This window comes from Apteryx rowi, unplaced genomic scaffold (genome assembly GCF_003343035.1).
Source record: "Apteryx rowi isolate R43461 unplaced genomic scaffold, aptRow1 scaffold_54, whole genome shotgun sequence".
Taxonomy (NCBI): domain Eukaryota; kingdom Metazoa; phylum Chordata; class Aves; order Apterygiformes; family Apterygidae; genus Apteryx; species Apteryx rowi.
Genome location: NW_020450805.1, coordinates 1,926,126 through 1,938,464, shown reverse-complemented (window position 1 = coordinate 1,938,464; position 12,339 = coordinate 1,926,126). Strand labels below are relative to the sequence as shown.

At 37.7% G+C, this 12,339-nt stretch overlaps 1 protein-coding gene across 1 annotated transcript in view; it reads right to left on the bottom strand.

Moving 5' to 3' along the window:
* TTC27 (tetratricopeptide repeat domain 27) overlaps positions 1 to 12,339 on the bottom strand; it is a 144,926-nt gene that overhangs the window by 62,023 nt on the left and 70,564 nt on the right. Inside the window, exon 10 of the mRNA XM_026081204.1 lies at positions 3,167 to 3,280. Coding sequence (XP_025936989.1) covers positions 3,167 to 3,280 — 114 coding nt within the window. The remainder of the gene's footprint in view (positions 1 to 3,166; positions 3,281 to 12,339) is intronic.

Below are 12,339 nucleotides of genomic sequence, written 5' to 3'. Positions count from 1 at the left end.
GGCTGCACTTTCAGCAGTAATTTGTGATTCAACAGCTTATTCCAACCCATTTTTCAATATTAATAGTTTCTGAATTACTGTTTTACAATAGAAAGTAGCTGAAGAACCCAAAACTGATATAGCAATTGCAGGTTGCTGGTTGTGCAGAGAACTATTTATCAAAACCTAACGCCTGTTTCCTCCTCTTCTCTCTCTCTCTCTCTCTCTCTCTCCCTTCTCTCCATCCCAGCACTTTGCCTTTCCCTATCTACATTCATACAGAAAGAAAAAAATGCCCTAAAAAAACAAAAGAACAAACAGTATCCAGAAACACATTTTGGTTGGCAGTACCTTGATCCAGACTTCAATATATGTTATACTGGTCATGATTAAATATTCTAGAGGAACGTAAAAGAATTCTGTTTCAGCCCGTGAACACTGTTTCCTTTTCTTAGAAAAGTGGTTGAAAAAAGTACTGGCTTTAAAAATCTCTAACCTTATTTTTGTGTATCCAAACCTCATTTAGACAAAAACTGGATGGAGACAACAAGTAGCCTCCAGAAAAAGTTAAGAAAAAGCTCTCCTCCTCACTTCCAGTTAGCTACTAGCTGAAATACATTCCAGAGCCCAGAATGATTTTTTTAAAACTAGGGAAGGTTCTAAAGTCTACATTATCTTTAGTTCATATTTTTAAAGTAATCAGAAAAAGGTTTTGCAAATGATTATTCCAATTCCTTTTAAAGCTTTCCAATTAAAAAAAATATTTACAATATCATTTCATAAAAGTTTTTCAGCATAAAGTAGGAATATATCCAATACTTGGAACATGATAGCTAAATTCAAGCAATATACTTTCATTTCAGAAATACCTGTAATTACTTTGAAATAATTAAAATAAGCTAAAGAAACATAATGAGGCCCATAAAACATGCAGCCCAAAAGCAATTTCTTTTACAAACTAAGAACTGTAATGGGGCATATGCAGCCTGGCTTGCCCTATGCAGAGGCAGTATATGCCGGTCTAGTAATATTCACCTAAAAAGGTGTTTATCAGCTGGTTAGAAGGATTTTCAGATCTAGTGCAAACTAAAACAGTAGCAGATAAGAGTGGAAATGGGGAAGGGAAGAAGAATTATGGTAGAAGAGGAGAGAAAAGAGTCCCAGCATAATAAGGTGGAGTCTATAGTGGTCCATGCATGCTCACTGGACAACCCTAAAGTAGGTTACTTAGAAGATTCAGTTTTACCAGTTCTTATTCAAGTTGTCTTACAAGGACTCTTATAATTACTTTAAAGACAGATATTGCAAAGAATGAGGGGAATCCAACCATATTACATCCACCTCTTTCCTTAATCTTCCAGGCTGAAGTTAACTTGCCTTTTCTCACAAACATTTTTTTCAGTATCAGATCTTGTTATGCCAGTCTGAACTGATAAACATGAAATCATAAAAAAAGTAAAAATTTGCATGAAATAACTTTGGGTACAAACTTAAGCATCTTTATGAAGATGATGTATCAAAAAGACCTTGTGTTATGTATGAAAATAATATGGGACATTCAGCCTATGTTTCCCGATTCTGATTCCTTAAAAATTCTTAGACCTGTTAGAAACCATGGGATCTGGTTAAAAATTTTTGATCTGATGGAACTCAGGGATGAAAACCTTAAATGGAAAGTTATTCAAGTTACTTGATTAGTTTAGCACCGATTGATCCTTAAACAACTTCTAACTATTTTTGGAAACTGAGCTTGATACTGTATCAAATCAATACAAACACATCATTCTATTAAGATACCTTGATAAAAAAAAACACATACTAAGATTAAAGATAATACTTAAAATCGCAGCTTCAGTGCCTATTTTGAGGTCACCTCCCGAACTGTGGCAGCGCATGCTACTCAACCTCCTCTCCCTAACATCTAGAGCTTGTATGAAAAACTGCAGCAGTCTAGCAGTTTCAACACATGTGAATTCAGATACTGTACCTTAGCAACGATAAGCCCTTGATGAGACTTCCATCATGAGATTATCAAACTGTATAGTATGACAGCTTCTAATATTCAGGTTTACCAAGCTAGACAAAAATGTTGGCAACACTCCAATCGCTTTGTGGCTTAGTGCTTAGAGGATCCTGAGATCGCTTCCCAAATGCCTTCAGATGTTACATCTTCTCCCAGACTGGGAATCCGGGCTTCTCTGCCACCCTCCTTACGACCCTGGGAAATTCCATTATAGCAACTCCGTGCTCTCCTCAGCAGAGGAAAAATGCGGCAGCACATTCATGCTGCACTCCTTCAAAGATCCATGCATTAATAATAATTTTAGATGAAACAGCAGTATATTCAGGATATAATTGCCCAGCTTTGTAATCGTTAATTTTGTACATTCCTGGCCCTTTTTAGTCATCAGAACTGTTGCCCGACAGACACACAGAAATGCCTGCTCTTCATGTGTGACAAGAAGACTTAACAATATGAAGGTGACTAATAAAACTCTTTAACATGAAGAAACAACCTTTATAAAGCTTACAGATTTTTTCTTTGAAAGTATTTCATAAATAAATCCCATGAGCTGATAAATTTCTGAATTTTTAAATTTCTCATTTAGATTTTGCAAACGAGCGTTATTTACATTTGGAGCAAGATTATTTAATCACTGCCTCAAACTTGCAATAAAAATACCAATCACTAAGTGCTACATCAAAATAGTAAATCAAAAAGTGCAACTTTATTCACAAATGTGTTTTCCTATTTGCACAGTACCAATGACCATTTGCAAGTCTCAATTTTTTCTATAGATGTTTTACTTCAATTAAAAAAATAACTGTAGCAGCTTTACATTCATTAACTCTTGTGTAAATAACTCCTCAGATATTACAGAAGTCAGAAACTGTAAGTAAGAAAACAAATTATAATTTCAATCTTCCAAAACTTTCATAATCATTTTCTTTCAAAAAGGTATTACTTGTACATATAAGAGTTTGTCTGATGACCAGCAGAGATAAAAGGATTTGTAGTCTATGCATCAAACTTAGAAGTATAATTATAAAACTAGGCTCACTGTACTGTTCATAGAAAGGAGAAGGAGTTTAGCATATGCTCCTGCCTGGTTCCATTCAATATACAGGGAGCCGGTATTTGTAACATAGGTATCCAAGGTAGATTTAGGCAGCTCAGAAGCCTTACCTGAGTCTGCTTCATTGCCCTTTCCATTCTGCGAGTACTTCCTTTCTCAAGCTTTGTCCGAAGGAGCAAGGCTGAAGTCTGAATGGCCCAGAACTTCGGCTGAGAGAGTAAACACTGCAGAGAAAAATAACAGTTTTAATTATTTGTTATTTCATTTGAAAAGACACTGATGAAAGTGAAGTTTCCATGTCTCAAGCATAAATTCCATTTCCTAATCTGAAAATCAGATGCATGGCAACTGTACCTATTTGATGAATTCAGAACTGTACAGATTAATCCATTTTTAGTTTATAAGAAGGGCACCAAAACTATTGTTTCCTTCTCAACTACTGCAGCACTGAGTGTACATGTACCACACGGTGCATACAGAAGAAAGGGGATAAACCAAACTGCACAAATTAAAATGGCTACTCAGCATGAAAAGGGAAAAAGAATTTGATATTGTGCTTTATTGCTTTGACATTTTACCTGAACTTTACTTACTTTCTTGGGGGTGGGAGGAGAGAAGGGGAAGATAAAATAATCTTARACTAGAACTTGTGACTGGTGAATATCTAGAAGGAGGCAAACTTAAGGAAAGTCTGCATCTTCTTTCACATCTTTTTCAAAAGGAATACATCCCTGTATAGAGCAATTAAAATAATAGTTCTTTAATATTAGTATCTGCAAAACTGTACTAACAAATATTTCACACAATTTTTGGTAATTTGCACCTTTTATTTGTGTCAAAAGACAAACACTCTACCTTCAAGTGTTCTGTTTGCTGAAAACAAACATATGTGGCTGATTTGACTGCAATAAAGATGTCCAAGAAGGGAAGTTCATGGGAACACTTTCAACAGTAAGGTTTTATAAATATCATTGAAGGAATACTGTATTAGAATCATAGAATCGTGTAGGGTGGAAGGGGCCTCTGGAGGTCCTCTAGTCCCACCTTCTGATCAAAGCAGGTCCAGTTAGATCAGGTTGCTCAGAGCCTTGTTCCAGTTGAGTTTTGAATATCTCCACGGATGGAGATCCCACAGCCTCTCTGGGCCCCTGTTCCAGTGTTTGAACACCTTTATTGTGGACAATTTTTTTTTAATGATATTGAGTCAGAATTTCCGGTGCTCTATCTTGTGTCCATTGCCTTTCGTCCTACTGTGCACCAGAACTCTGGTCCCCTCTTCTCTACACCTGCTTGTGAGATAGCTGTAGACAGCAGTAAAATCCCTGCCTTAGCCCTCCTCCTCTTAAGGCTCAACAAAACCAGTTCTCTCAGCCTATCCTTATTTGTCAGGTGTTCCAATCTCCTATATTAACAGCATCTCCATATTAAAATAGGCTGAAATTGCTACACATATCAAAAATACCGAGTTAGATTTTGCTATGACTTGAGGATAATAGGAAGGCTTTTAGATCTGTAGTATAATCTACAGGGAATAGGGAATAATCAATAAAAAGCTTCCCTAAAAACATGGTAGTTAAGTTATGACTTGCTTAGATGCAAAGAACTTGAAGCCAATCTTCAATTGTTGATTTTTTAGGAAAGGCCAATAAGAAATGTGTAGCCAGTATAACTTTGATACCCCTTAATAATGTATAGATAGCCTGGATTCTTTCCAGTATGGTTTCAGACACAGTATACCATTACTTCTGTTAACTTTGAAAAGGGAGACAGCAGTAGAACTTCCTTGCTATTTTATTAACACTATAAATGATCCAGTCTCTCTGAAAAAAGAAATTTGTTTACAGATTTTTGTTGGGGGGGGGGGGGGAGCTTCAGTGGTCTTGTTCTTTCCTCCCAGAGATCCCCTACAGCATCAGAAAGTATGCTTTGCTGGTGGTTTGTGAGAGATGCCTGACAAATTTCTGTCATATTGTAATCTATCTGTAGTCTTCTGTAGTGTTTTCGCCAGAAAGGAAGCAGAAATAGACAAACTAAAACAGTATTTCTGCAAACAAAGTGGCAAAAGTAAGTAAGAGAAGCGACAGCAAATGAAGCATAAATGAAAGCAGTAGGAATGTATGTACAACCATCCAACACTTCAACAGCAACTAATCCTCCCTATTGTGACCAGCATTCTTGATAGCCCTGTGCAGACTCTTTGGTAACTTCTACTCACTGTTGCACTAAGAAGTTCCCACACGTTTGCATACCATCCTGCTTGCACTGAGCAGCTGAAAGCATCAGGGGAATGCAATTATAACATTCTGTATTCTGCATACCTCCAAGTATCATTTGACAAATTAAATATCGTCAGTAAATCTGTAACTGGTCTGAATCCTAGTTCTGAGAGCTCATCTCTCACCTATCTCACCATGGGAAGTTCAATCTGCTACCTAATTTTCTTTGGTCTTGAGACAAATACTTCACTGCAGGAGGCAAGCAGAGCATTCCTAAGAGATGGTCCATGTTTCTCAATTTATTCTTCAGTGGTCCATTCTGGCTGACTTCTAAAGAAAAAACCTTAAGGGATTGTTTGGCCAAACATTTGAATGATGTTTATTTTAGCTTATAAAAGGTGACTTCTTCTGTGAGAAAGGTTACCTTCCCCCCATTTTCTCTATTATTGATATTGTGTCATATTACTTTATTTTTTCCTGAAAAAGAAATTTTTTTCTGCTACAGGGTGCTGGATACTAATATTTATTTTTCAAATGAACACAACATCTGTCAAGAGAATAATAAAAGCTGAAGTGCTTGATTAATCAATGGTCCTAAAGGTGTTTATTTCCAGGTTCAATTGCAGCCCTTACCCTTTCCTATCACTCTGGTTTGGTTTAATGATTGGCACAAGCAGGGCATAGAGCAAAGGTTTTGTGCCAGCTTCCTCCAGCTCTGCCAGAGGTGAGAGAATCTGCAGCTCAGGAAAGCCGCTCTTCTATCTCTCCCTCTCTCTCTACATGTCCTATACTGATGTCTAGCCAGTTATTTAAGCAGTCATGCTAGATATCGTGCATGTATAATGCCCTAAGAGGAGGGAAGAGAAGCAAAGAGAGACAGGGTGGAAAAGAGGCAGAGGAGTGAAAGACGAGATATACAGAGCAATTACAACCTTATCATTTAATAACAATCCTGCTTTTTAAAGGTATTCATAAGAAAAGTAAGATAAACCTGCTGAACAATCACGAAAAAACAACAGAAATTCTTTAACAGTGCTATTGCTATAAACAAACATTGCAACTGCATACAACAGTGAGAAACAGGTCTATTTTTCAGTTAAGAAACACTTGTAATTATATGCGTTCTGAGCTCAGTCTTATGCCAGATCTCAAATGCTCACATTTTCATTGCCTAATTATAATGTTTAAAGCACAACAGATATAAAATAGATATATATAAATGGCACAAATATTTATGCTCATGGGCTTTGAAGAATAATTGCAGAACATGTATCACTAACTATTAAGCATGCTCAAATTTTCCATCCAGAACATCTACAGATTCCAGATAATAAATGTTTTGTCAGCCCCAAAGCTTTATAGTTCCACCTGAAGCTAACTGTAGGCTTTATTAATGAGACCATAGTTTAGAAGAAGACACCCGGAAATATTAAAAACTAAATCAAGATTATGCAAGTTTTGTCAATGTATCTGAAAATGTACTGTACTAAGGGCAGTTAAGAAAATTAATGAAATAATTTAGAAAAAAACACACTATTGAGAATCTTCACAAGTCATCTTTGTTCATATTTTAGGGAAAACAATAAAATAAGGAAAAGAAAAACAGGAAAATGAGATGGGATGAGAAGAAAGGGAAGAAAAAGTTATGCAACTTTTCTGCACGGAATGGAGTGCTTTCACATGGGAAAACTAATTTCTCCAATTCTTCCCCACATTTTTTCCTACAAACAAAAAATGTTAATATCCTCCTCTTCCATCGTTTCATAGTGAAAAAAGAAGATACTACCAAAATATTATATAAAGCAGCATACTTCACTCAATATATTCTCCTTAGACGATATTGGAATGAAACAATATGAACCTCAAAGACTTAGTAACAAAATAGTAAGTAGCTGGTTATTATATAATAGTTATATAATTTCCCTGTTATCATCTTAGAACAAAACTGCAAGTAATACCCAAATTGTGAGATGTGTGCACATTACAGATGAGATCCAATTCAAAACCTACACATATGACCTTTGCCAGACCCAGGCTGACTCTCAGGTACCATTATTCAGCCTCATCGTTATTCAGAATTTAACCTAGGCATGATACATTCCCTGATAACTCCTATTCATCTGTTAGAGAAAGAGATAAGAGAGAGAAAGGGTAAGAAGGGTTGCACAAATTGCTACTTCTACACAAAATTTAAAACAAGCTAATAAGAATCTTAAAGGAAGCTTGTGCCAATTGCTATTTCACATATGTGCATACATACAAATTATATGCGTGTATGTATGTGTATACATATACATACACACACACACGCGCGCATGCATGTATATAATGTTTGGTTTTAAGGAAACTAAAAAGAGGGAAAGCAGCCTGAAGCTTAAAACCAGAAATGTAATATATTTAAGGCAGAATAGAAAAGTTAACCAAAGAAACTTGGGAAAGAGGGGGGACACAAAGGGGTGTTAGTCCCCTACAATACTATATGATGTCCAGTCGACAAACCACAAAAAGCAAGTCTTCTAAAGGGCACATGAATAAGGCTGTCCTAGTCAATCACGACTTAAAGAAAGTATAGGTTGTTCAGAGCAATTGCTCTGCATGACTCCAGTCGCTATTTTAAAAAGTAGGAGGTCCTATAGGAATTCTCTGGGGCATCCAAGCCAGGAATAGAGTACAGGGGCTAATTAGATCTGCTAGACAATAAACTGGAAGATGTAAAGATGATTTTTGTTAATTACGATTCTAAATAATTTGAGTATTTTCTGATTTTTTTCTCATTACAAATCTGTGCTTTAAGTAAGCCCATTCTTTTATCCTTGAAGCTTGTGCAGTGTCAGTAGCCCAGCCACCTACTGTGATTTGCTATGACAGAGCTTTGGTTGAGGCTAGACTTTTGAACTTTAAGCACTGTTAATTGCAACAAGTTGCAGAATTCCCAGGAATTTAGGTATTAATCCACCACTAAACCAAAACTATTTAGGTATCAGCCAAATTGCCAGGACATGGTGAAATGACTTACTTGAAGGCACAGACATGAGGCGCCTGAGGGTTACTCCGCTCCTTTGCCCTGTCATCACCTCCAGAGAAACAGCCTTTAGTTTAGATTCACTCAGGTATTTGGTAATATATTTTTTAAATAAACTCTGACAGGGATTTAGAAAGAATGAAAAAAATTCCTCCTTAATTCCTTTTCATTACCAATTTCAGTTAACATACTTCAGCAGTTTTGTTGTTTGCACTTCCAAAAATCCACATATAATTAAGATTTCCAAATTACCTACATGGATTAATTAATATCTGCTTATAATTAGTCATACTTCATATACCCAAGCATATTATTATCTGATGATTTTCATGAATTCATCCAGATCAAAACTGTTTCTGCGTCTCACAATGCTAATGATACCTCTACTTACATTGGGTCTAGTTTATGGTCTAAGAAAGATTAAAGCAACCTAGAGTCCAGAGAGAAGCAAAAGAATAAAAGTTTTGAAAAAAAGTCCCTAGAACGATAATTTGAAGGAAAAAAATCTTTCATTCAGACTAATCAGCAAGTACACTAATCTGGGTTAAGAATTAGTCTTTCAATGTGTAAAGCTGCTAAAGAAAAAAAACATCTTAATCTATAATAAAAAAAGATGAAATATTAGGAAAAAAATTATATTTATGTGAAGCATTGGAAGAAACAGTCCAAAAGGTCACAAAAGGTCAAACAACAAAAATTTCAAAGAACTATTCATACAAATACCTGTCAGAGATGATCTAGATAAACTTGGTCTTTTTTCACACAGAACTACTAGAGCTGACTAGGGGATGCACTCTGTTGGCCCTGCTGCTCACGAATAAAGAAGAAATCATGGCAGATGTGAAAATCAGTGTCAGCCTTGGCTGCAGAGACTATGAGATGGTGGAGTGTGAGATCCTGAGAGAAGTAAGCAACATGAAGAACAGAATTACAGACTTCAGGAGAGCAAATTTTGGCTTGCTGAGGAATCTGCTTGGCAGGATCCCATGGCGAGACTGCCCTGAAGGGCAAAGGGGCCCAGGAGAGTTGGTTGATCTTCAAAGAAACTCCTCTTAAAAGCACAAGAATGGCCCATTCCAGTGTGCATAAAGCTGAGAAGTTGTGGCAGAAGGCCAGGATGGATGAACAAGGAACTCCTCACTGAGCTCAAATGCAAGAAGAAAGTACACACAAGGTGTACTTGCAAGGCTACCCACAAGTAATATAAAGACCTTGCCTTGCCTATAAAGACCTTAAAATTAATTAGGGCAATGAAGGACATCAATAATAGCTTCTGTAAGTACAGCAACAACAACAACAACAACAACAACAAAAAAGGGGGAAAACAGGGACCTGCTGCTCAATGGGGCAGGGAACCTAGTGATATGGAAGGACATGGAAAAGGTCGAGGTACTCATTACCTTCGTTGTCTTGTTCTTTACTGGTTTACTGGTAAGATCTGCTCTCAGGCCTCAGGGTCTCTGAGCCCTGTGGCAAAGTCTGGGGGAGTGAAGCATTACTTAAAGTAGGAGATCAAGTTAGAGACCATCTAAACAAATTAGGAAGTACACGGGACCAAATAAAATGCATCCAAGCCTGCTGAAGGAACTATCCAGTGCTATTGCAAGGCCACTCTCTATCATCTTTGAAAGGTCATGATGATCAGGGAAAGTTACTGTTGACTGGAAGAAGGCAAATGTCACACCCATCTTCAAGAAGGGCAAGGAGGAGGACCTGGAGAGCTGCAGGTTGCTAAGTCTCACCTGTGTCCTGGGAATATTATAGTGCAAATTTTGGAAGCCATGTGCAAACAAGTGAAGCACAACAGTGTGACCGGAAACAGTCAGCATGGATTTACCAAGGGCAAATCATGCTTGCCTAACCTGCCTACCTTCTACGATGAAACAACTGGCTCTGTGCACCAAGGAAGCACAGTGGATGCTGTTTACATTGACTTCAGCAGGGCCTCTGATATAGTCACCCTTAGTACCCTTGTAGCCAAATTAGTGGGTTGACTGAATTAGGGGTTTGTAAGTTGGGTGGAAAACCAGCTGGACACCAGGCTTAAAAGGCCGTGAACAGCAGTACAGGGTGACCCCAAACCTGGTGCCAAGACTGTTTTACATTTTCATTAATGACCTCGATGAAGTGCATTCTTAGCAAGTTCATGGATGAAATTAAATTGGGGAAGCAGTCAATACACTGGAGGGTAGGTCTGTCATTCAGAGGACCTTCATAGGCCTGAAAAACACGCTGGCAGGAAGCTCAAAGCTCAACAAAGACAAAAGCAAAGTCTTGCATCTGGGAAGCAATAACCYCATGCATCAATACAGGCTGGGTGCCAAATGGACAGAAAACAGCTGTGCAGAAAAGAAGCTGGAGGTTTGGTGGGCCAGCTGAACATGAGTCAGCAAGTCTGCTTTTATGGGACAACCACCAACTGCATACTGGGCTGTATTAGCCAGAATGTAGTCAGCAGGTAATGGGAAATGATTCTTCCCTTTTTATTCAACACCCGTGAGACAGCTTCTGGGCTGCTGTGTTCAGCTTTGGACTCACCAGTACAAGACAGACACTGACATACTGGGCCAAGTCCAGCGTAGGACCACCCAGATCCAGGGGGATGGAGCACACAACATATGAGAAAAGGTGAAGGGAACTGGTTTTCTTCAGCCTTAACAAAAGAAGGGCTAAGACTTAGCTTTCAACTACCTAATGGGAAGGTATAGAGAAGATGGACCCAAACTCTTCTTGGAGGTCACAGTGAAAAAACAAGCAGCAAAAGATACAGGAAAATTTTCAGAGTGAAGGTAGTCCAACATAGAAACAGGTTGCTCAAAGAGCTTGTGGAATCTTCATCCTTGGAGATACTCAAAAATTGAGTAGAACAAGGCCATGAACAAGGTAAGTTGACCCTGTCTTGGGTGGAAAGTTGGACCAGAAGACCTCCAGAGGCTCCTTCCAACCTAAATGATGCTATGACTTTCTTCACTGACCAGTTAGAAAGCCTTAAAGTGCTAAACACTTATGTAGAGGCTTCAGGTAGGTGCTGAAATTTAAAGGAGCAGGTGATCACGTACAAACGTAATTTGTCTAAGATCCCATACATACATATGCACATAAGTACAAGGTCTGTCAGAGATAAGAGCACTGAACACCAGAGTTTTCTTCTCTTTGCTAAGACAAGCTTCTATTTAAGCAAACTATCCTGAATAGGAGCAGTGTATTCCCCACATAAATACAATTGCCTATTCCACAGAAATATACCAGCATACTTGTCAAATTTTACAGTCCTTTCATCTTTACATACCAGAGTGCCAAACCTTATACACCCTTGCTCATATTATTAAACAAACTCACAATGCCTTGGCAATACTGCTGGCCATTTGTAAAACCCTGCACTTGAGACAAGCACTGTTCAAAGGTCAAATGCACCTCTTTTCTCTTATTGTACATGCATAGGGAGAATAAGATGACGATCAGAATCTTTCAGAAGTTCCTGAGATTTTATAACCTATTCAGAACTCAACTGAGTTTCCCTGGGCACTTTATTCCAACTGCTACACCTCTATTAATGGAGCTGGAACATAGACGATTTCCAGTAGTACTGGCAGCTTCTGGTTGGAATGGGATTCCCCCTAACAATTTTTTGGTTTTCAGATGTTATAATTTTAAACAGAACTTCTATTATGCTAGAATGCTATAATGCAAAATACAGTTTATTTGTGATTAAGCAGTTTCCAATACGAATGTCATTTTTATGTTGGACTGAAAAGCCTATCAAGAGGGTAAGAGAAAGAATTAGATTTCTAGTTACAAGCAAGCAGTAGAACCACGTCTTGGCAACAAAACAAGATGGTCAATATAACCATTTTCTGCAGCTCTTCTTGGTGTATGAACATGTAAAAACCTCTAGTTTACTGAAACAAAGTAAATAGCTTCAATTATGCTGTATATGTCCATCCCAAAGATTTAAAAATATATTTAAAAAAATCACAAGAAGGTCTGATCTTATATAGATCACCAGTGAACACATAACTCTTCAAATCAATTCCCCAGATGTTAA